This window comes from Amborella trichopoda, chromosome 2, assembly GCF_054954075.1.
Source record: "Amborella trichopoda isolate Santa Cruz 75 chromosome 2, AtrichopodaSantaCruz75HAP2 v2.0, whole genome shotgun sequence".
NCBI lineage: Eukaryota > Viridiplantae > Streptophyta > Magnoliopsida > Amborellales > Amborellaceae > Amborella > Amborella trichopoda.
The window spans coordinates 48,022,937-48,046,723 of record NC_142337.1 but is presented as its reverse complement, the minus strand read 5'-3'; the positions used below and the strand labels follow the sequence as shown (position 1 = coordinate 48,046,723).

At 34.9% G+C, this 23,787-nt stretch overlaps 1 protein-coding gene across 13 annotated transcripts; it reads right to left on the bottom strand.

Moving 5' to 3' along the window:
• Nucleotides 1–1,934: 1,934 nt before the first annotated feature.
• Nucleotides 1,935–16,603, bottom strand: LOC18426422 (equilibrative nucleotide transporter 3). 13 transcript variants are annotated; one of them, XM_011622212.3, is made up of 13 exons: nt 15,711–16,603; nt 14,473–14,562; nt 13,963–14,035; nt 13,683–13,787; nt 10,339–10,494; nt 9,918–10,061; nt 9,701–9,806; nt 7,119–7,294; nt 6,413–6,573; nt 4,823–5,081; nt 4,060–4,159; nt 2,182–2,250; nt 1,935–1,990 (listed from the first exon to the last, which is right to left on the bottom strand). In XM_011622212.3, the coding sequence occupies exons 3-13, from the start codon at nt 14,005–14,007 to the stop codon at nt 1,950–1,952; spliced, it is 1,362 nt and encodes a 453-aa protein (XP_011620514.2). In that variant the 5' UTR covers nt 14,008–14,035; nt 14,473–14,562; nt 15,711–16,603; the 3' UTR covers nt 1,935–1,949. The 13 variants fall into 13 exon arrangements, with proteins under 13 accessions (XP_011620514.2, XP_088714489.1, XP_088714487.1 ...); XM_088858363.1 differs by having other exon boundaries at nt 14,478–14,562; XM_088858361.1 differs by having other exon boundaries at nt 16,299–16,603.
• Between the last annotated feature and the right edge of the window lie 7,184 nt (nt 16,604–23,787).

Genomic DNA, 23,787 nt, shown 5'->3' with positions numbered 1-23,787 from the left:
AATAATATGGTAGTAATTTTTATTTTGTTTTTTGTGAATCAGATTTTTTATGCAATATTATTGTGATATTTTTTTAAAATGTTAGAAGGTTTGTTCGTATACTTAGATGCATTGATGTGCAATCAAATAATGTTAAGTTTTTATCGACATTATAAAAAATTGTGTTGCTTGTATTTTTTCGATATGATCTTAATGTTCCAAATCTGAATGATGAGATGTTTATTTATGAAGTTTTGCAACTTGGTTTGCTTATTTCCATTCTTTTTATTTTTATTCTTTATAACTGGATAACAACATAGCATATAAATTTGGGAAAGGTTTCAATGCTTTCCCTGCAGCATAGAAGTTCTATCTTCCCCCTACCATCCGGCCATTCAATTTTGATCAAGCGAGCCACTCACCATTTGATCTTAGATTCGACGTCTCAAAGTATTTTATTTTTAGTTTTTTTTTATACAAATTGTATGAATATGAAATTTGGTACGCGCCATCTTCTCATTGGGGCACACCTATAAAAAATATTAAAAATAACTTTTCGATAAAATATAATGACCAAAATACCCCTTAAATCTTTCAGGGGTATTTTGATCATTTTATTTTATTAAAAATACTTTTTTATATATTTTTTGCTAGTACAAAAAAAACATTAAAAATAAAATAGTGTAAAGACATGACATGTGATTGGAGCAATCTTAGCCCTCCATTAAGAATGGACGGTTGGATAAGGGGGAGGATAGAACTTCTACACTATAGGGGAAGCATAGAAAGCTTGCCCTATAAATTTACCGATTAGGTTGTTCAATTTGACAGTGACATGAAAATCAGATCATAGGTTGCTTAGAAGCTCATCACATAGAATTCATACTTGTAGTCTTTTTTTGTTGACATGAAAATCAGGTCATAGGTTGCCTAGAAGCTCATGTAGTCTTTTTTGTTGACATGAAAATCAGGTCATAGGTTGCCTAGAAGCTCATGTAGTCTTTTTTGTTAACATTTTTATGTTGTTCTTGATTATTGATTAGTGATGAGTATTGTAACTCTAAAATAAAAGAGGTTAACAAAATCATAGAAAATATAAAAAAATCCAAAAAAAATAAAAACATGAAATGTATGCTCAAAGTAGGATTAAGCAAAACACTTCAAAATGATGTTAAAAAAGTAGTAGAAAAATGGATTTTAAAAACCAACTTGTGTGTGGGAATATTTTCGAAATAATCCAAAGAATGGGAAAAATGTGAAAACAAGAATATATAGCCAAAACCAATGTTTAAAAAGTCATTGACCCGATCCGGAATCGGGTATTGTCCAGCCAGTCCCAAATCCACTTTAAAAACAGGATCCGGCCGATTTGATACAAGAGCCGGTATTATGAAGTCACACAACAGACACCATGACATCACCCAACGGACACGTCAAATATTGATGTCATCAAACGGTTAATTTCTAAGTGAGCCCACCGAAAAGGAGAGGAATGGTTGCAGCCACACAATAACCGTTCTTGTCACGCGCTTACGTACAACATGAGTCCAATTCCTTTTATATTGCCATTTGTTCCCACATCTCTTCGATGTGGGACAAATCCTTTACAAGCCCATTTCATTTTTTTTTTTTTTGACAATATTACTATCACTTTATTAATATAGTAAAGAGAAAATTACAAATTTACATAGAAGTCAAACAAGTAAAGTCTCAAAGATAACCATTTCCCCCAAATCAACTCCTTTTTTCGCCAAACCATTTGCCACTTCATTAGCCTCTTTGTAAATATGTTGGAAAGAGACATTCAACTGTGAAGTGATATCTACAACCTCTATCCATTTATCTCATAGCAACCATGGAGATTTAGTTTCCATTTTGCACCAGTTTATGATATTAAGCGAATCCCCTTCCACAACACAAGGTACACAGTTGAATCTTTGAAGAAGAGTGCGGAGTCCCCGAAGTATTACTTACATTTTCACATAATTAGTAGTATTCAAACCACAAGACCCTACATAACATAACACAATAACCGGGCGGTTAGCAGTTAGATTGGGTGATTTTGCGATCAATGCTCAGAACCATCGTATGGCCTGTTGACTCACCTGGTTCTATCTTTCTAACACTATTTTGTAACACGTTTCAAGGGAGCTAGTTATTGAAAGTCTATGGCATAAAAAGAAGAACAAACCCACAACATACCTAAAAGGATGTGCAGATTCATGAAACCCTCAAGTTCAATACCCCATGGGAATGGTAATCTGTATTGCCCTAAATTTCACATAAAAAAGACTAGTTAAATTTAGATATTTCATAGTGCATGGTTTAGATTGATGTTTGTTATCGTGTTAGTTTAACGTTTTGTGGTTTATTTTATAGTTCGAGTTAAATTTGGTTATTTTGATATTTTATATATAGGGGCACCTATGATAGACTCACGCACATAGTGTTTCAAAAAGTACTAGGCAACACCTAGGTGGTCGAGGAGGGTCCAAGCTACCAAACGCCTAGGCAAGCGCCCAGAATCTAGGTGGCCCAGTAGAAATTTTGTTTTAGAATTTTCTCTCTCTAAATAGCCTCTAGTTTTAGGTTTCAAATTAACCCAAAACCCACAATTTTACCCTTTTAAAATTAAAAAAACCAAAAAGTACCCTCAAGGAGCCACATTTCCGCTCCTAGGCGGGGCGCAGGGCCTGGGCGGGCGGCCACCTGGGTAGGCTCAAACGGGTTCCCGAGCACCTAGGCAGGCGCCCAAGGATATCCACCTAATTTGGCAGCCTAGGCTTGGGCAATGCTCCTGGGTCTTTTGGACCGCCTAGGCGCTAAGCGGTCCACTTTTTAAAACACTGTACCGACATGAGTGTGAAAGTTGGGCAACTTCTTATGAGATGGACTCATCTCTATAGTGCCATGAAATCAGGATATAAACTCAAAGCCCATAACAAGTTGGCAATATATAGATATTAGAGTGTCTATGTCATTTGTATGTTGTGCTATTGTTATCGATAAGATCCTTGGTTCAAAACTATAGAGCTACTATAGAGCTTGATGTACTTTATAGTGCACAAACTAGATGGATGTTCAAACCGAAAGATATCTTCATGGTGTACAAATGACATATACTGCCTAAAGTTTGCATATTATTTTCGAATAGTGGAGAAAAATAGTATATTTTGCTTTGGAAAATAATAAGTGTTATTTCAAATAATGTATTTTATAATATAGTGTTTAAAGTATGTTTTATCTCATTTGTAGATAGAAAAATAGTAAGTTATTTAACGCACATTAAAGAATCGAATAATGAAAGTCTTATTAAATATGATTTTATCACACGAAATAGTTGAAAAGACTCTTTCTTCATAATTAGGGAATTGTGTCCTCCTATTATAAAACCAAGTTTGTTTTGAGAATTTTCTCACTCTGAAAAGAGGAAACTCATGTGCTAGAGATCTCACCATACTTGTGTATTTATAATAGCAATATGGTTTCACAATCCTCTATTTTTTTTATTCCAAGGAAAAATTTACCTGAAGAACTTAGATGTATAAAAACTTAGATATGCACTAATTCATATCAGTAAGATACACACCAATTCATATTAGTAAATGACAAATATTTTCTTGTGATAGCAATTCATTCTTGCCTAGACTTAAAGGGATTGGATTTCCTCCTTTTGATGCAAATATATTTCATTTTGTTTCATTTCACCACTATTTCCAACATAATTTATTACAATATGCAATATTTTCATTACTTAAATTCCCTTTTTGTCTACATCTATACATATTAAGGTAAAGATGATCAATTAGAGAATTTTCAACTTTGGAGAAATGTTTTACATAAAGTTATTAAGGTGCATCTTACTTGTATAGTACAAGACTGACACCCTACATAAACATTTTTAGCCAGGATAAGGCTGGGATGATGATGATAACGATGATGAGGATCCAACATAAATATTATCCTTATAAATAACTAACATGGAACTTTCCATTTTGCCCTTTCTTATATATATAAGTTAGGAAATACAAATGAGGAATTTCCCAAACACAAAAACGCAGGGCATGCTGCTTCACGGACCTTTGCCTATAAGCCACAACCAGTCAAGTACAACTCCCAAAAATGAACCCACAAGAATGCAAAGAACCAAGATATTCCCCAAGGCATTTTGTTCAGGTCCCTGAAAAAATAAGACATTTTAAGCTTTCAAATATTTGACTTTGAACAGTTTTACATAATATTTCAAAAATGATGTCTAATCTATTTGATGTTCCTCTTTTTTTTTTTTTGGGTAAGTAAAGAGTAACAAGTCAGTGGGGACTTGGACCTCCTACCCTTTGGTGAGAATGGATTCAAAAGCCTCGTCATGGGGCTCGGAAATACTACCGACAAAGCCTAAACCACTCTCACCAACAAAAGGTGGTAAATCAATGGGGATTTAGCCCTTACCTTTTGGTGAGAATGGAGTCATAAACCTCATCATGGGGCTCAACAATGCTATTGCCAAGGCCGTAAGTCATTCTCAACTAATCTATTTGAGGTGTCAACTGGAAAATGACATTGTTAGGCCAAAAAGAAGGTGGTTTGCAAATAATTAATTATAGGATGCATGCAAATTCTCCTGTTGCTTACTTAACTGACCGAGTATTCTACTTGTCTATGTGTGACAGAAATAGATGGTTGATTGACCAATTTTACAAACATTATATGAAAGATAACCAACCTTAGAGAGAGAAATGGGTGATGGACCAATTTTACAAACACTATATGAAAGATAACCAACGTTAGAGAGAGAAATGGGTGATGAACCAATTTTGTAATTATTATATGAAAGTTAACTAGCCTTGTAACCCTTTGGTGCTGCGGTGAGTACGCACACAGTAAGATAGCCATTGCTCAACCCCAAGAGGGCCACCAACATGATCATCCAGCCTTGGTCCCCATACTTGGCCGCGAAATAAAATGCTGGGACCAATAAGAAACGACTAATAGTTGCTATCATTAGAGGACGCCTTGATGTAATCTTCAAGTTGTTTATCAGTGGAATATACCTCCCAATAAGATCAAAACCATTGAACATTGCTATCAAAACGAGTGCATACCTATAGAAGAATAATTTCAAGTTAACAAAGTTGCCTTTCTCAGTAAACCTGCATTTCAGACGTCTTCTACTCGGTCTTTGATGAAAATGGAAATTGTTTTTCTTTTGATTAATTAAAAGCAATCTACAGAAATTTACTCAAGTGAGTATGAGTAACTCGCCCAAGTCTATAAAGTAAAAATAAATAAAGATAAAAACTATTAATATATATATATTATGAGTAATGATACTATGTGACCCTCCCACACACCTTAAAAGATTACTATTAAATTTTGACACATATCCCTAGAAAAGTTATGACATGAGTATGGGAATTGGGTGATTGGATTTGTTAATAACTTTTCTAAAGATCTGTATCAAAATTTAATAGTGATCTTTTGGGGTACTACTGTCTGAGAGGGTCTCATAGTATCATTACTTATATATTATAACCTCACTTTCGTAGACATTAAATGTAAAATGGCATGCCAATTAGCTGTCAGCCCTTTATAACTCATTACCCGAGGGATCTTTGGTACGGTCCTCCAGGGTCATATAAAGTATGTAATATAAGCAGCGGAAAACCAAAACTCACCTCGCCTATAGGTCAAGTCCCAAAGTACTAATCAAGAGTTACTTGGACTATAATTCTACATGGAATATGGTTCACAGGCAACCATCTTCTGTTATTCTGTTATGTTTTGTTGTTAACAGCCATCTTTTGTTTCTCTGTTCCGGTTTGTTAACATCTATTACATTCCAACCTAATCAACAAGGAACATAATGCCGATTTTTGTGTGCGCAGAAAAGAGTTACTTAAAAAGATTTTATTGCCCAACCATGAACAGTATTGAGAAGCTGATTCTTGCTGATAACGTATTATGCGGGATCTATGTTTTTGTAGAGGGCAGGGTTTTAGTGGGAAGGCTGAGAACAACAGTATGTACCATACATTAGAATAGGAGTGTCCCGGGGCACACCTATTCCAATTCGACCAGCTTCCAAACTCCATATTGGAGATGGATTTGTAATCAAAACTTCACAGGTCTGTCATCTTGAGCACCAAGATCAAAAAAACCCTAAACTTCGAGACTTAAGAATAGTTCATCTTATACACTTTCTCGGACCAATCTTTCCATTTTTTCTAAGATCAATAGATCTACATTCTTTTTGGAGCTCCAACTTCATGGGTCTGCGGCTGAAATCTATTTGCAGAGATTTAACATGTGTTTTGGGTATTTAAACTCTTGAGAAGCAGGGGAGACAAGAGTGCATAGGATGGACTCACCAAAAGCTTTTCGTTTAGAAGAAGGCATTACAAACACAGGCTAATTGAATTAAGATAAAACATACCATGAGCCCAAACTGTGAGAGCCAGTGTCCTCAGCCAGAAACCCAGGGAAAATGGACAATGTGAGCACGTATATGAGAGCCGTATCAAGAGCGTAGTCTATATTCTGAAACAATAACTCTTTGTTGTTAAGACGCTCTGCATATTTTAGATCTCCTGCAACCTTCAATAAATCCATGATTGGTTCAGAAAGCAAGCCTTACAATGTTCAAAGACATTAAGATAGTGAGGCACCACGCAGCACAAAAGTTTTATGAATTTCTGCGGTTCATATATACATAGGAAACTACATCATAATCTGACGGAATATGGTTTATGGTACTCACTGTTCATGGAGAATAACAGACAATAGAGAATAAATGTACATTGTTGAATGTCCTTGTTAGCCCAATTAAGATTAATCTCCACTATCCATCATAAAAGAATGGATGGTCAAGGCCCTTTTGGAGGTGTGGGTATGCATTTCATAATGCAAAAAGCATACAAAAAGTGCGGCATGCAATCATAATCATCTTCTGTTGACAATGACTGGTTGGGATTAACCATTCGTTGGCTCAAGTCTGTCGAAGTCCACTTGAGAGGAGGAATAGATCATCTCAATCATCCACAATCAATAATGGATAGCACGACTGCATACAGCATACTTTTACGTATTATAGCGTGGGTGTGTTGTGTGTGCACATAAGCACAATGTGGAGAAGCACTTACTCCGAAGCTCTGCTGAATTTCGATGCCACCTGCAGCTAGGTCGGCTGAGACAGTCTTTGATCCTTCTGAAGCTGCCTTAGAACGGTAGTACTTCACAATTGGCAATCTCGGGAACAGAAATGCATAGACAAGAAGGCATAGCAGCTCAAACAACACAGAGATAGCGAAGAAAATAACTGCAACAGCAAATCAGTCAGAACCATATCTTTGATTTTCAGTATCTGTACCACTATCTCTTCAATGTAAATATGTGTTAAAAAATCCTAAAGCCAACTAAGTGACTCAAAGCTGAGTTAAAATAGCTGAGTTTTCCAATCAACCTGTAAAAACTTGGGTGAGTTTTGGAACCAAGTTCTTCAGTTACACAACTACACAAGTTGCCAAATTGAGTTGGTTGGTAAGCTTTCATGAGTTGATAACAAGTTTCTAATCTCCGTGTAAATTAAAGTCGATGGGGCTTCTAGAGTTAATTCCAAACCCGTTATGCAACAAGTTTTAAGAAGGGTAATTGTTAACACCATAAGGACAGGCCACACCATCAGGAGTCACAAATGGCACATATTTATGCAGACCAAAAGAAAAAATAATACCAAAACAGCTTTTGGAAGAACTATTTGAACTTTGAGGTACAACAAAACCAATCCATGAATAACCATCTTAGAATATCCAAGAAGGAACAATTGATATTACTTGCTTCAGTGACATGGATAAGGCACTTTGTACCAATGGCAGAAGATCCAGTATACATAGAAGACCACATTTAGAAAGAAGAGAATGAAAAAGGACAAAATGGCAGTACCTAGTACAAGAGAACATCATGGGGCCTTATCATTGTCAAATTTGCAAACTTGTGGACAAAGTATTTATCAAAATACTAGTTGTAAATTCAACCGATTCCATGATATCGTAATAACTTGAGTGAAGCGCATCAAGTTTAGTTTTCACGAGCATAGAAAGCATGGGCACATGGAGTCGCATTTCATTTGTTAAAGAGTGGATACAGCGAATGAAACCCCACACATGAAAATTGAAGATCAATTGTTTGATATATTTACTAAAGCACTTCAACATGATGGTTCAAATATCTTTTAAGCAAGCTGCAAATGATAGATCTTCATTCACGAGCATATGGAACAATTAAGTACAATTGATGCTTACAGTTTCTTACATGTTGGACTACAAATTAAATTGATCCACACCTTGAAAAGTTCATCGTGATAGTTTGCAGCACAAAATTTAGACTAATGCAATTTGTAAGGTGAAATATGTTGCTTTGGGATACAAAATGATTGTTTAAATCTATTATTTATACAATGTTGGTTTTTATTATAGGTTAGAAATGGAAGCTTTTTTAACCATATGCTCATTTGGTCTTATTTTTTATCATGTGACACAATGAGCAGAAAGTAGTTCTCCGATTTCTTATTTTAAAACTAAAAATAAGCTACACAAGTGGCATAAATAGATGGTCAAAGGTAATTTAAACCTCATGGTATCTCAAGTCACTTAATGGACAACATCAGACATAAACTCCCAAGATATAATTTTGCTTGCGTGGGTATATTTAGTCATATATCAGATCGTGTAAAAATTCCTAGTATTTATTTCACTCAAGCACACCTTATATTCCCATGCAAGTAGGGACATTTCATGCAATCAGGTAATCTTTCAACATCCTTCATGCAATATGGCCATTTTTACCGCAAGCAGTCATTGAAAGGATATAAGTTCAGCATCACTATTATTTCAATTACACCAGAGTACCCAGATCATACAACAGAAAGTGAGTACACAATTCCAATGGAACTACAAAGTGCTGAAAGAAGGAAGACTTGCAAACTCTAAAATTAATGAAAGTGAGAACGCAAAATTGAGAGTTGAGTCACAGCGTGCTAGGGTGTCATGGTATGGTATGGATAAAAGTCTCAGTATTCTTAAATTGGATTCGGTAGGATATATTAATTATGAATGCCAAGTATGTATAAGAATCTGAACTTTATTTCGAGATGATTGAAAATTTCTATCTTGAAGCTTATTTAATGGAAGGATGGGGGAAAGAATTCTGTGATCAAGCCCTCTTTAGTGCATTCTGATGAAGAATAACATGTAGAATATATTTAATATAGAAAAAAGTGAACATAACTACTCTGTGCATATTTTCAGCCAAAAGATTAAGGAAATACTAATTTTATTAGCCCTTCTACTTATCTAGAAGGAATGGTTGGTGCTGCATAGCATGGTTTGCATCATACCTTCCAATGCAGCCAAAGGATGCCAACTTTTTATTTTGCCAACAAGCTCCACAAATAGAAGAAAGAAAGTAAACCGAAACTATCTAGTGTTAACGCATAGGTTTAACGTAAAAATTGTTTGAGGTTTATCAGTTTCCATCATCATTTTCTTAATGTTGCGGCAGAAACTGAGAAGCACTGAATTGCACCAGTTATGTTATAGATGCCAGTCCTGATCCATTTTGAATAATTAAGAACGTATTGGATGTACGCTATGAATTGAACAGCGACAATTTCTTTTGGAACTACCCAAAACCAATTTATCTATGTAATTTAGGTGTATGTGCATACTTGCCCCTTTACGTAGACCATCTTTGGTACTTTCAAAAGCAGCTTTAGTGATTAATCTCAAAGCCGATGTAAGAACTCCAGATGCAGCTAGGCCAGCTAAAAATGACTGCATTTTACAAGCAAAAGAAAACTTAAAAGAAGTTCTAAGATAGTACACGAATGTTGTAGATAAATTCATAAAAAAAACATTTTCATTACCACAGATATAATTATTTACCTGGACAAAGTCAGATCGCATGCAAGAGAGATCCCCAATCATTCCTCCCTGGACATGAGCACCAGCAACCCCAAAAGCTCCACTAATAATGCATATGCCAATATAAGGTCCTATCCCTCCTTTCCCTGATGTCGCCAAATCTAGCTGACAAAGAAAACAATGTCATATTAGAGTGAAAGTACATAGACAAGATGTCATAGCTGAAAACATTTGGACAATTCAACTAGACACCAAATTGAGAAACTATACTATAATGCAAATAACTATGGATTACACTCCACTGTCTCTTAAAAATGGACTTTATGTCCTTGAACCTCCATCAGTTCAACGGTTGGTCACAGCCCAATTGACTAATTTTATATAATTGAGTTTTAGTACATATTTGCAAATGTATTTGCGGATCAATAAGAAGAATACTCACCACCGGAGCTAACAAGGAACTTATGAAAAAAAGAAAGTATCCAGTTAAGTTGCGGCATCTGGTATTGATCTTTGCCTCATTGTATGTCAATATCGCAAGCGTTCCAAGTGCAAAAGGTTGAAATACAAGAGGTAGTACTCGTGTAGGATGATACTTCTGCATTAAGCAGCAAAATAAGTTTACTATCTGAATTAATTCATATAATAAGTATAAATATCAAATATTATGAGCACTATTGGAAGATATCTGACATATTCTATTTCAATACCATGATTCTTAAAAACACATATAATGAACTACAAATTTGAAAAAGAAAAAGAAAAAAGTCATCAATTGACAAATAAAAATATTCAAAACACAATAAACATGCTATCTAAATACTAAACCGTCAAATAGCTAACATACTAAAAACCTTATGATGCCATTTTATCCTCGGGAACACATCACATGCATCTTCACACTTTAATTTTCCTAATATAAATTAATGCAATGAAGAATTTAAAGAGCAAATTCAGAGAACTGAAAAATTGATTGAAAAACAATGAACATTTACAAGCAAAGCTTTATAGCTCTCTACTTCTCTAGTTTAACTAGGATTCTAAAAACAACTAATAAGCAAATTTCTAATCTGGCCCTTATTTATAATAAAAGACCTTCTAAGAAGCCAAGAAATCTCAATTTTAATACTTGTCTGAATTAAAACAAAAATTTGCAATGAAAGTATTACCTTGATAAAATAAGTGATTCTATAAGGACCTTAATTGCTTTTCAAATTTCCTCTTAAATCATAAAAACTAAAAACATCCTAAATTACTTAAAAAACAAAAAAATAATCCCTAAAAATCTAAATGGTGCTGTTTGTATAGAGCCGAGTGCCTAAACAATCAAAGTAAAGCGCACCTTCAAATAGTGTCGAGAAATGTGGTTTCAATACTGGAAACCTTTGTGATAGCCTTAAAATATATTTTCATCTCTAATACAAAATTTGAAGCTTTAAAAATAGTATAGATCGAGCACATCTATGAAAACCTGAATATTGATGGTCCAAAAATACGTTACAAGATGGACTATTTCCAAAACTTTAAATCCATGTTTTCTCATGTCCATGCATCTTGATATCGAGATGATCAATTTGAGATATTTGGGCATCAAAACAGACTCTTCTTGTGAAATTTTTGAGGTGGGCTCTAATTTGATTGTTTAGAGCCTCGGCTCTATATAAACTTTTTCCAAATCTAAAACCAACACATTCCCAAAATTTAATAAAAACATTTGAAGTATACCACGATGAAATCATCATCTTCAACACTAATATTGTACCTTGAATCTGGCACCTGTGAGTCATTGGCCAAATAAAAATAGAATGATTATACATCAGAACTGAGGTTATGTAATGAGCTGACCAGCACATAAACTCTGCTTTGAACACCTCGAGGAAAGGTCCAATAGATATTAATTGAATAGTTGTTAAATTGTGCATATATATGCTCGATTCACCCAGATAAGCCTTCTGGGTTTGCCTTGTTTAAGCTATATAAACCCACTGAAATTGCTTCAATCTATCTACGTTATCTTGCTAGAATAGCCTTGGTGCAGCCCTAGAGCAAACTAAACTGAACTTCATTATCGAACTCGGTATTTCACCCATAGCTACCACAATGAATGGAGACCCTGGGGTTTCCTAGTTCGCCTCACCCTCAAGGGTTCCTTCATTCTTTTTAAAATCTAATATCTCCTCACTATCCACAAGAGAAAATGTCCTAATTTCCTCAACTTCTTCAAGAGGTTCTTTGTCAAAAATTATTAGTTTAGCCATAGGTCGTGTTATTCATCCTAGATCAAACCAACTAAGGGATCAAAGAAAAGTGATTAAAACTAAAAATCGGAAGACTGCCTGCAATCAAAATTTCCCCATTTTGGCTCTAAGTCGATGATAGGATCATCTTTATCTACCTCGTCAAAGATAGGTTTAAATAATGACTAGTTATGTGAAAGATCCTCGTTCCTCCCCTAGTTGTGATGCAAGCTTCACCATTTCTATGCTTATGGAACGAATTCTAATCCGCGAACTCAAATCAGTGGGATTCAGATCTAACTTTGTCATGAACAACTAAACACTAACCAAACCGGTTGGATGCACTTTGTGCATTAGATCCTTGAATCTCCTTTTATTTGAAAGCTTTTAATATATTTTGTATGTTAGTTCCTCAATTCTCCTTTCAGATCATTGAATTCCTTATCATGTAACTTTGTCATCATTACGACACAAACTCAACCTTGTCTAGTAACCATTACACACCTCTAGTAGCCATCACACAAACTTCTAGTGGATATCTATAAGGACCCTAAATACTCTTCCAAACAGCCCTTAAAATCCTAAAAAAAAAAACTAAGAAACCCTCCTAAAAAACATGAAAATTCCTAAAATAAGCTCTACAAATTCCAAAAATTATATCCCTAAAATTTAATAGATTCAAAAATAAGAGAGGCATCATGTTCAGCATCAGACATATTATTTGAAAAATTACAAAAAGGATAAAAGAGAGTTCAGATGCATTGTTACAAGTCCTATATGTGTATTCATGTAAAATATTGAGTCTAGCCCAAATGAAGAATACATTAAGATGTAATTTTATTTTATTTTGCATGAAAAGTGGATGCGTTCCTTCATAAATTCGAACACAAGTAAATCTAATCGACAACAAAAATGGAAAACACTAAAGTTTCACTGCATACTTTATTGCTTATCCAATCAGCAAATCAATTCAGCAGTAATTGGGATTCTCACATATATAGTTGATTTTGGGCTATTATATGTGGATGCTGGCATTAATAAAATTACCGGATCATGCCATTATTGACTTTGCATTATTTTTGTTGTGAAACCTTGATATAGGATCCCTTAACAAGCATCTTGGCTGTCTTAGCTACGTATTTGCCCAAAGGGTTTCTATATATTCCATCTACTCTAGTCCATGCTCTCTCTCTCTCTCTCTAAAAACAAAAACAAAAACAAACAAAAAAAGTATGGAGGTAACAAATACCATAAGATGCTGTTGTTTGTACAACTAGAGTCTAATATCATAAGGGAAAACTAACCCAACTTGAAACCACTGGTTCTTCCCAATCAATGAGATAGAGCCTAGCACATTTAAATTTAGTTGATTCAATAATTTGTTGTATAATTTCATAAGAATTATGTCATCCAAAAGGCACTAAAAATTTCCAATAAACCCTGATATATCAAGGAGTTTCTTACAGTACAACCTAAAGACTAGAAGCTCATCACAATTATGTAATGAGAATAGCATTTTCATTCCATACTAGCATTCCTTGTCACTTACCGGGAACAAGTGATTATAGTAATCTTCAATTGTCAACATACTGTTCCATGAAAACAAACATCCATTACCAAGAAGCCAGCATAAGGCAATTGCAACAAACTTCCCCTGCAAACGACATGTCATAATCAGTCTATTCTTCTCACTTATCAGCAATATCTAAACCATGTCAAAGCATGAACTTCTTACATTCAATTTATAGAATTTGAATCAATACAAAAACTTTTAAAGTAGTAATTTGAGAAAGCAACCGACTTTTATAGATCATTCTCAATGGAAGTACCTCAAGCCTAAATCGAGTCGCATGCTCATGATTTCTGGTTTCCATGGCAGCTCTCTTTTAATGACTATAGTGACTGCAAGAAAATTTGCATCACAATACAAACAAATAGAAGTCCCGTCTCAATCTGTTTCTATTTAGCATGAATCAAATGGTACAACTTTGAATAAGCACTTGCTCATGTTGCATGTACAATTAAATTTAAGATTTCTACAGTGAGCACAAGACCAAAAGACACTCCTACAACTTGCAGTAAACTCAACAAGAGAATGAACGGCTGTAATCAAGTAATCAACAAAAGAAAGGAAAAGATGAAGAAATAATCTATAGGAGGCTTTGTTCGGGGTATTTAAAGCTGATATTTTATTTTGAGAGGAGGTTTTTCAAGCATGACAAACTAGAACTGATTTGTAAAGCTGGATGGAAAAAAATGTATAATATTTCAAATAAAAGTACAGAACGAATATATAATGATGCATTACAGACTTAGGGTTTACGAATAGTGAACTACACCTGACCTCAACCATCTCTATTAGACGATGGATGGATGATGTGAGCCATTCGTCAGCTCAATGTTTGCTTTGGCAGGGGAATGCATGTCAACTGTCCATATATGTGCACCACATTGGATATCATTAATCATATAATTTATGCTGATCTAAATGAACCAACAACAAATGATGAATCATTGAATTTGAATCTCCCAGAAACTACTTATCTGTTTCCTTGTAGCAATTGTAATATAATTTTTTATAGACAATGTCTTTGAGATTTGTAGACAATGTCTTTCCACAATCAGAACTTTATTGGTTTCTCATATTCTCAAAACATAAGAGAAAAAGAAAAAACTAATAACAGGACAGTTATGCCCTTGTGTCAGTTTGTAATACGGTTAGGATACTGATTAAAAAGGAACTGGATTTTAATTTACACGATGAAGAACCCATAAATCCATTACTGTTATACAGTAGATCCGTATAAATTACTATTCTGCTGCCCGAATAATCCCTGCCCAAAACAGCCTCAAACATGGACTATAGGTGTCAGATTGTCGAACCCAATTTAATACAAAGTACAAAGCTTTTCTCAATAACTCAAATAATATAACAAATTGGGAATTCATCCATCCCTAATTAATCCAATTGCAAAATGTTTAATGAAAGCATTAGGTCTCGAATTCCTTTTTGCTTTGGGTAGGTCAGCAGTAAAATCGAACTTAAGCTGTAGAATTGTAATCAACAACACCGAACCAAGCAAGGCCAAGCCCGATTGCTATAGTTTACTCCCAAATTCCTGATAAAGCAAATTTCACATAAATGCTCTATTTCCTACATTCAACTGATTTTAACATAGTAAGAAATGGGACCTGACCAAATGGTCCATTAAGATGAAAACCACCAAAGCTTAAAAACCCCGCTTGGGTTAGGGGCCGAGTAATTCGGGTGAGCTTGAGTGAACACGCAAATAGTTCACAAAAAATTAAAAAATTCCTTTAAAAAATAAAGATAAATGCACAAAGAAGTTACATAAAGATTGAAATTCAAAAAAATTGCATAAAATATTGGACTGTGGAAATTTTTGATTTATAGCTTGAAAAAATATTTGAATTTTTCGAAATAGGGGAAAATAGGAAAATAAAATTGACAGAAACAAAATTCAGAAATCATTATAAGAATATGAAATAAATAGAAATACATTGATTAGTGAGTTACTAATACTGATTTTTATACAAATAATATAATTTATACAACCTCGGGTTTGTAAAGTCGGCCTCAGAACCCTGCCGAGGCAATCACTCTGGACGCGGACTAATCTTCCAACATTGAGAACCACAGTGAGTTTTTTCTTGCAAAGGATTCAACAAACAAGCACTGATCAATAACCAAAAATGGGACATTTTGATGTACAACAACAGTACTGAAATTCATTAGCAAAGAAGCATCAGTAAAAAAATCACAATTTGATGTGCACTAACAGCGGTAAAAGCTATGGCCCATAAGGAAAAATCAAGAAGTTTGACCTAAAAAGATAGTTCAAGTTCCTAATCTTTTATGCAACTATATATTATTATATGAACAAGTTACCCACTCCCCATGCTAAGTAAATCGATACCCACAAATTCCGGAGCTGAAAATATATTAAAGAAAGAAAAAACAGGGCATCTGAGAAGCACAAGGACTCCATTCCAATTTTTTATAAAATAAACCGAATCCACAGCAAAGATCTCAAGAAAAAAAACACATACATACACACTTAGCGCTATAGATACCACGAAAGAAAAAACATTAAACACCATCAAATTCAAACATGTTCAGTGAGAGAGAAAGAGAGAGAGAGGCCTGCATTAGATGCTCCCAAGCGATGCTCGAAAGGTGTTGAGTAGCTAACTGGAGTTGCAGTGTCCCCACTCAAATGAAATGAAGAGAGTGAAAGAGAGAGTGATGATTTACGAAATCATGAATCTGTAATAAGCATCCGGACTACTACTTTCAGTAGAAGTTTTCTATTCAGGAATTTTGGAATTAATATTTGAAACATGGGAAGATTAAACTTCAAAAATTAATGTAGATTTTGAATTGTCTCTTCATTTTGGGTAGGTCCTGTTTTAGTATTGGACATCTCAAAATTTTGTTTGGTACAAGGTGGGTAGATCATGGAAATCGCACCCTTTTAAACTTCAAGAGGACGCCTGAAAAAGGCGGGAACCTTATTCGAATGTTACCAACGCGTCCTAAACGGAAAATATTCGAATCCCACCCTCGGGAGTAGAGTGTTTATTTACTTCCTCGCTAGAGTACCGCCTACAATTAATTTTAGGACCCCAAACTTCCAGGATAGAGCTTTTTCAACCCATAAATTAACTTAAAAAAAAACGAAAGAATTAACCTAAATGTTCCCTTTTACATACTGTTCAAAAACAAGTTGTACCTCTTACACATTTGAAAAAAATAACGTCTCCACGTTGAATAGAGTCTATGTAGTTTTCCAATAATCAAATCTAAACGGTAGAAAACTCAAATTTTATTTTTTTAAAAAAAATAATCATCTAATAATGCTGGAATAGTTCCTAAAATTTCAGATTGAAAAAGTTTCCCCAAGAATGTTTTTTTTCTGACGGAGTCGAAACAAACTACGCTGCCGAAGTAGCATAGTTTACATGCACCCAAAAAATTGGTAGCGTAAGAATAATTTGACGAGTGCTTAAAAAAAATTTCTTGTTGGGAAAAGTGGAAATTGTAAGCATAAAATCTATTGACCAGTCATATTCTCGTCGAAAATGTTTGCTAAATACCATGTATACGATCTAACTACCATGTTTGCTAAATACTTTTTCTTTGAAATCTCAATCGTTTGTCCGTTCTACACGATCCGATGACCGGACGAGATCGGCTGACAAGTGTAAATGACATTTTCCGGTTCTTTTTTTTTTTTTTTTTTTTGAGGGGGCATTAGGACCTTCAAATTCCGTATATGAATAGTTTGGGTTTAATTTTGGGTAAATTGTTAAGGGAAAATGGTTCATGCTTCGATAGAGATGAAAAACCTTTACACGAAGGGAAAAGTTTATATAGTGCCGAAGCTCTAAACAATTAAATTCAAATTAAAAGCCTACCTCAAATTAAATTTCATTTGAGGAGATTGTTTTGATGCCCAAATATCCTCAAATTTATCATCTCGACATCAAGATGCATAGACATGATAATGGATTTCAAGTTTTGAAAATAGTGTATTTTGTAGTGCATTTTTGGACCGTCAATTTTCAATATTTTCAAGTTTTCATAGATTTGTCGATGTACAATATTTTTAAGCTTTAAACTTTATAAATAAAAATGAACTATCACAAAGATTTTCAATGTTGAATCCACATTTCTCGACACTATTTGAAGGTAGACTCTAATTTGATTATTTAGAGCCTAGGCTCTATACAAACCGTACCCTTACATAAATCATTTGAAAATAGTATTTCAAGTTATAAAAATGGTGTATATTGTAACAAATTATCTAGACCATCTATTTTTCTTTAAAATAAAGTGGTCTTAGATCCAAAATTTTTTGTGCCATTTTTTGAGTTTTAAATTTTATCGTGGATGTTAGATAGACAAGGGACCGCAGAGTAATAGGTGAGTCACTTACTCACCAAAAGCGTGTCTTACCCAAAAAACCCTTGTAAAACTAGTGGTGGCCATCAAAAGTAAGTTTGAAAAAAATCGACTACAAATTTGGAAAAGCATTATGCATTATTTGGTTCTTCGAAGAAAACTTTTGTGTATTTCGTGGGAGCTGAGGTCTTTCTGGTTGCAGACTATGGACCTGGTGGCTCCTGGTGGCTCCTTTTTCAGTCTCGTTCTGTCATGTCTATCATGAGGCGAACTCCTTGGCTAACTCTCTGGCTAAAGGAAGGGCCTCTTTGCCTATTCTTGTTGTTTACTCTGATATAGTTTCCTTTGAGTAGATTTCTTTAATAAAGTAAGAACATTTGTTAAAAAAATTTGGCTACTAGTTTTGTATTTTAGGCTAGAAAGGTTTTGGGCCCATTTATGTATGGCAAAATAGTTTGACAGGGCTGCAGCCCTTTCAAAATAAGTAAAGCCCCAGCTTACAACTCATAAAATATTTCAATTCAAGCATTAGAACACCTTGTCATCGATCATCTCGGCTTGAGCATTATGGTTGTGAAAAAAATAAGTATTTCAATATCTGGAAACATTGTATATTGTAATAAATTATCTAGACCGTCCATTGCACCTTAAAAATAAGAGCTCACTCAGTGTTAGAAATTGATTTTAGAACCATCATAGATATTTTTGTTGCTCAAAGTATCTGAGGTGAGGCTTTATTCCATTTTCATAAAGGCTAGGCCCTACATAAACTTCCTTGATATGCACCCAACAAGAAGACCTGCAGTTCAATGTTTGGACCAGTCTCATTTAAATTAAGCGCTTTTTGGGTCACTTTTGATAAAAAAGACCGTTTTGGGTAAAGTTTCAAAGAAAATATCGTTTTCGTATACCCGGTAAAATTAGACCACCCTTCATACCTATAGTACATTTTCCTTGCTTCTTGATGTTATTTTTGTTAGTTTTTAAATAGAGATTGTCCGTAAAGAGACCATTTACTTTTTATACAATAAAGTCACAATCATATTCTTGTCTTCTAAATTTCAAAATGAGTGGATGTAATAGTGTCATTGAATATATACAAAGTTCCAAACAATTATTCTCGGACTTCGTGACTCACTTCAAACTATCCAATTTAACATTTAATGAGTGGGAATAATTGTGACCTCATTATAATAAAGATAAATGGTCTCCTTGTAAACAATCCCTTTTAAAATACTACAGGTCTGGACTCCTAAGCTGAGTAACTGAAGGCTACCTATGGATAGGGCTGGGAATTGACTCCCAGCCGATTGACCCAACAAGGAACTGGGTTTGGGCTTAACAGGTTGGGTTCTGGTCTGGAAGCACGGACCGAGTATGAAGCAAGTTGTGCCCGGCTCGACCAAGGTTTTAAATTACCCTTTACATCACACATACTAATTGTAGTAGTAAACATTTTCTACAAATTAATAGGCCATGCATAACTCTTGGCCTTGGGCAGATAAAATTGACCTCTTATCTAGGCCACCGACTTTAGTGCCTCAAAACTATGTCATGATGTATTGATCATTCTCAAATGTTATTTTTCTTACTCGTTCTCTTATTAGATGACCTCTCTCTTCTCTCCTATTTTTGTGGTTCTCCTATATAAATCTTGGTCCTACACCTAGGTTCTTGGTTTACTTGGCCTTGAACCTTTTGGTTTTCAGGGTTGAGACGGTTTGAATGGTCTAACTAGTTGTTAGACAAAGCATAGACCTCATTTTTTGGACAGCTCTTACACCTATGGGGGGTCTCAATCCCTAGTTGTTGCAGGATAGCACCTGAGGTAATACTTTAGCTGTTGAGGGTGGTTCTAGCAACACGTACCTCTTGACCAAAGGTTTCCCCATGGTGGACCACTTGGTTATTAATCTGATAATTCGGATTGCTAACTATAGACTGGCTCACACCAGAGACGGACCGACTCTGGTTTGAATAGGTCGAGGGACCTTTGAATACACAATACTTTCAAGCTGGCCTTGGTACGAGTAGGTCCAAAGAACCCCCGAATAGATACCACCTTCATTGTGCATGGGTGGGACTGCTAGGTCCAGATGAGGCAGTTAACTCCGAAGCAGACTTCATCTGAGGGAAGACTCGACCATGATACACTCTAACCTAGTAACCTCTAGTCAATAGATTCTAAGCACACCGATCAAAAACGGTTTTTGAAAGATTTGACCTATGTCACTATAGGTAGACTAGGTTGAGGATCTATTTCAAACTAATAGAACTTTTTCAATTTTAGAAATGCTGCTGGGCTTGATAAGTACCCACGTAAGACCGAGCGTATTGTTTTGGAGAAAACATCGACTTCCTATTGTGGATTTCACTTAAGGGTGAGGATTCTAGAGAGGCACTTATCTTAAGGCTGATGCTCATTCCAACTGCCCTGCCTATCCTAGGAACTAGGTGACCCTCACGACTTTAATGCTCGCTTTGAGATTTTAGAAAACAAATTAATTTGATACTTCTAGGATGAAAGAAGTCAAGTCGGTCGCCACGGCGGGTGTATGCAGTTGTGTGTAAAAGAGAGCTTAGTGGTGATGCAAATCAGTAATTTTCACACAAATACCTATCTAAAGAGTGGAAGACTGAAAAATATGTTTAACTCTCTGAACTAGAGAGCATGAATAAGTGAAAATAGTGAAATACAACAATAAAAGTAAAAAAAAAACAATCAATCAAGGAGCCTATTTGGCCAAAAAGAGGCTCTGGAAGAGGTTCCAAGGGTCTCAGTTAACTACACTGCACAATGTGGGGTGGAACAGTGATATTCCGCATCGCACGATCTAGCGCAGAGCAGTCTTAGATCCTAGATGGATCCGGGATGTGCCGGGGTGCTTCCTGGTTTTCCTGCTACCCTCAGGAATATCTTTTGACATCACATCAAAGGCTTTCTATAGACGACTTTGATGTGTCTACAGCTCAACATGGCCCACGAAAGTGGGCCATGTTTAATTTAAAATATTGGCCGTAGTTCACCGCCCTTCTATTTCTTATTATCATTTACCTATATAAGTTCGCAATTTCGACCTCAAAAGGGTTAGCACTCAAATGAAACCCTAACCCTAAACTAAGCTAAATCGCAACCCTAACCCTAGTTTTAGAAACCCTAAATCTTAGTTCACTATAGGAGCCAGAAACCTTAGTTTTCCAATCCATTATGATCATCCATTCCATAAGAAAATTCATTCATTAATTCCATAATACCTTAATTGGTAGATTTTAGAAGCTTTTTAACCTTAATTCATTCAAGACCAAGAAAAGTCATTCATTTTCAAAGGAAGATGGTTCCATTTGTCAAATAAAACTCTGATCAAGAAATCAATTCTAGGTGCCAAATCGGAGTTCATTTATTTTTAGTTTTATTGTGTTTTTTATGATTTTCAATATTTTATTATGCTTCCCACATTTATTTAGTTATATACTCGTGATTTTAATGTGATTACAGCCAACACTACCTACAATCCAAAGAGGGTTTGATATTTTAAGTGAGATCTGATACGACTAATGTGCCGCAAGTAGAAAGATTTTATTTGATTTGAAAGGTTTTTTTACTTGCATATTCTGATCAAAATTACCCAGCTAATTGATTTTCTGAATTTCTCCTTCCTTTTTAATTGAAAAACTTGCCTATTTTGAGGGTTTTGGGTTTCTTAAAGCTAAAATTTATGGGGTTGGGATAATTTTGAATATGTTTGGTCTAGATTATGATGTGAAATGACTATGGATCATAGTGTATTAAGCTAGTGAGGTCCTTACGGATGAAATGACTATTCTAAGGCTTTTCTAATGATTTAAGGGTAATTTCTACCCCTTTAGATCTAGAAATTCAAAGAAAAAATGTCAATTTCAAGTTGGGTATCTACATGCCCGAGATACTAATAATCTGTCTATCATAGAGATTTGAAGTGATAACTATTCCTCTATGGCAATTATGTTTCCTGGAGTTGTGTGCGTAGGCGTATGTATTTTCATGCCAATGAGGTTTTGATAGAAACCTCGTAACCCAAGCTGGAAAAGCCGGGCGATCTAATCGCTAATTGCTTAGTTAGATTGAAAATAGCCAGTGGGTGGCAGTTTTGCGTAGTTTTGGTGATCGATTGGTATTTTAAAAAATAAAATAAAATAAATAAATATAAATTCTCAAAAATAAGGAATTTGATTTGTAATGCATTTTTTTAATATTCTTTACATTATGATAAATATTAAAAATTATGGTCATTAATACTCATTTTTAAATTTTCCAATATTTTTCGTAAAATTGTAAAAATACCCCTTAATACAAATCGATTAGTTAAAATGCATTTTTTTCATTAATTTTCAACTTCATTCGAATGTGTTTTGTTTTAAACATTCTTTATATGCTTTTCATATTTTAGTAAAACACAATAAAAATTGTATCTTTTTAAATTTTTTCAACACTCTTTTGACCGCCCATGACTTGCCCGGCAAGAACAGTTGAATCAGCCGGTTTACCGGTTAAGCGGGTTAAACTGCTACCGGGCACATATCCGTTTAACCATTCTGGTTCGATTTTGCAAACACTAGAAAAAACTGATGGACTTTCTAAGTTTTGCCCAAAAGAGAAGGGAAAAGAAAAACTGCTAGGAGGATTTGAACTTAAGTAGAACTTTAGAGCAATACCCCGGGAACACCCCATTTCATCTTTCGTGTTTGCAATTATATTAATGTGGGGCATTCAACTTGTTTTGAACCCAGTTTTTTTTCTCCAGGGTGCAGACTATATGCAAAAATCCATGATAGATGGCCTGATGTCGGTTGGTTCTTTGTTTGCACACAAACGTTGACAAATGAAGGGACTGATATTACGTACACTTCGAAATTTTGAATTAGAAGGATGAAGGATCAAAATAATTGACTTCCCACTTTTTCTTTGTTTAGTTTTAGCTCAGATTTTAGGGCCCAACAATCAGATAGCTTTGGGCATGTTTCCATCAAAAAAGAGCATTACTTATCAACCAATATTCTATTCAAGGCAGGACATTTGGCTGAAGTTTTAAAAGTCTTTTTAAGAAAACAACTTTACAAATATTTCTTTTAACAATAAGAAGTTATGAGATTTTGTTTTTGACTTTGGCATTCCCACTTTTATGTAGGAAAAAATGGATCAATTTGCCCCCTTTTCTAAAATGAAAATCTCAAAGCTTCGTATCCTTCTTTTTTTTTCTCTTCCCTCCTACCAAATCCTTTGTTTGAAAACCAAGAGATTCTTCCCTCCTTTCATATTCTTTTTCTAAAGAATATGAAAAGGGAAGAATGGGATGGGGTTTCTAGAGAGAGAATGGGTGGAGCCAAAAATAATATTGGATTTCTAAAGAGAGTAAGAGACGAGGTAAGACTGGGGTTAGGTTTCTAGAGATAGAATGCCAGTAGATGCGAAAATGAGATTGGACTAAAAGACATAGAATATGAGAGCAGACAAGAATGGGGCTCAGCTTCTAGAGACCATGTAATAGTGCAGAAAAACATGTTGGGCGTTTAGAGAGAGATTGTTAGAAGGAATAATGAGTTGGTTGTCAAAGAGAATGTCAGATAGCTTAAAAAATTTGGGCTTTTAGCGAGAGAAAGAAATGAGAAGGAATAAAACTATGGGAAAAAATTTACAAGATGAGAGAAATTGAGGCCCCAATAATTTATTGTTAAAAGTGTGGGGGTAAAA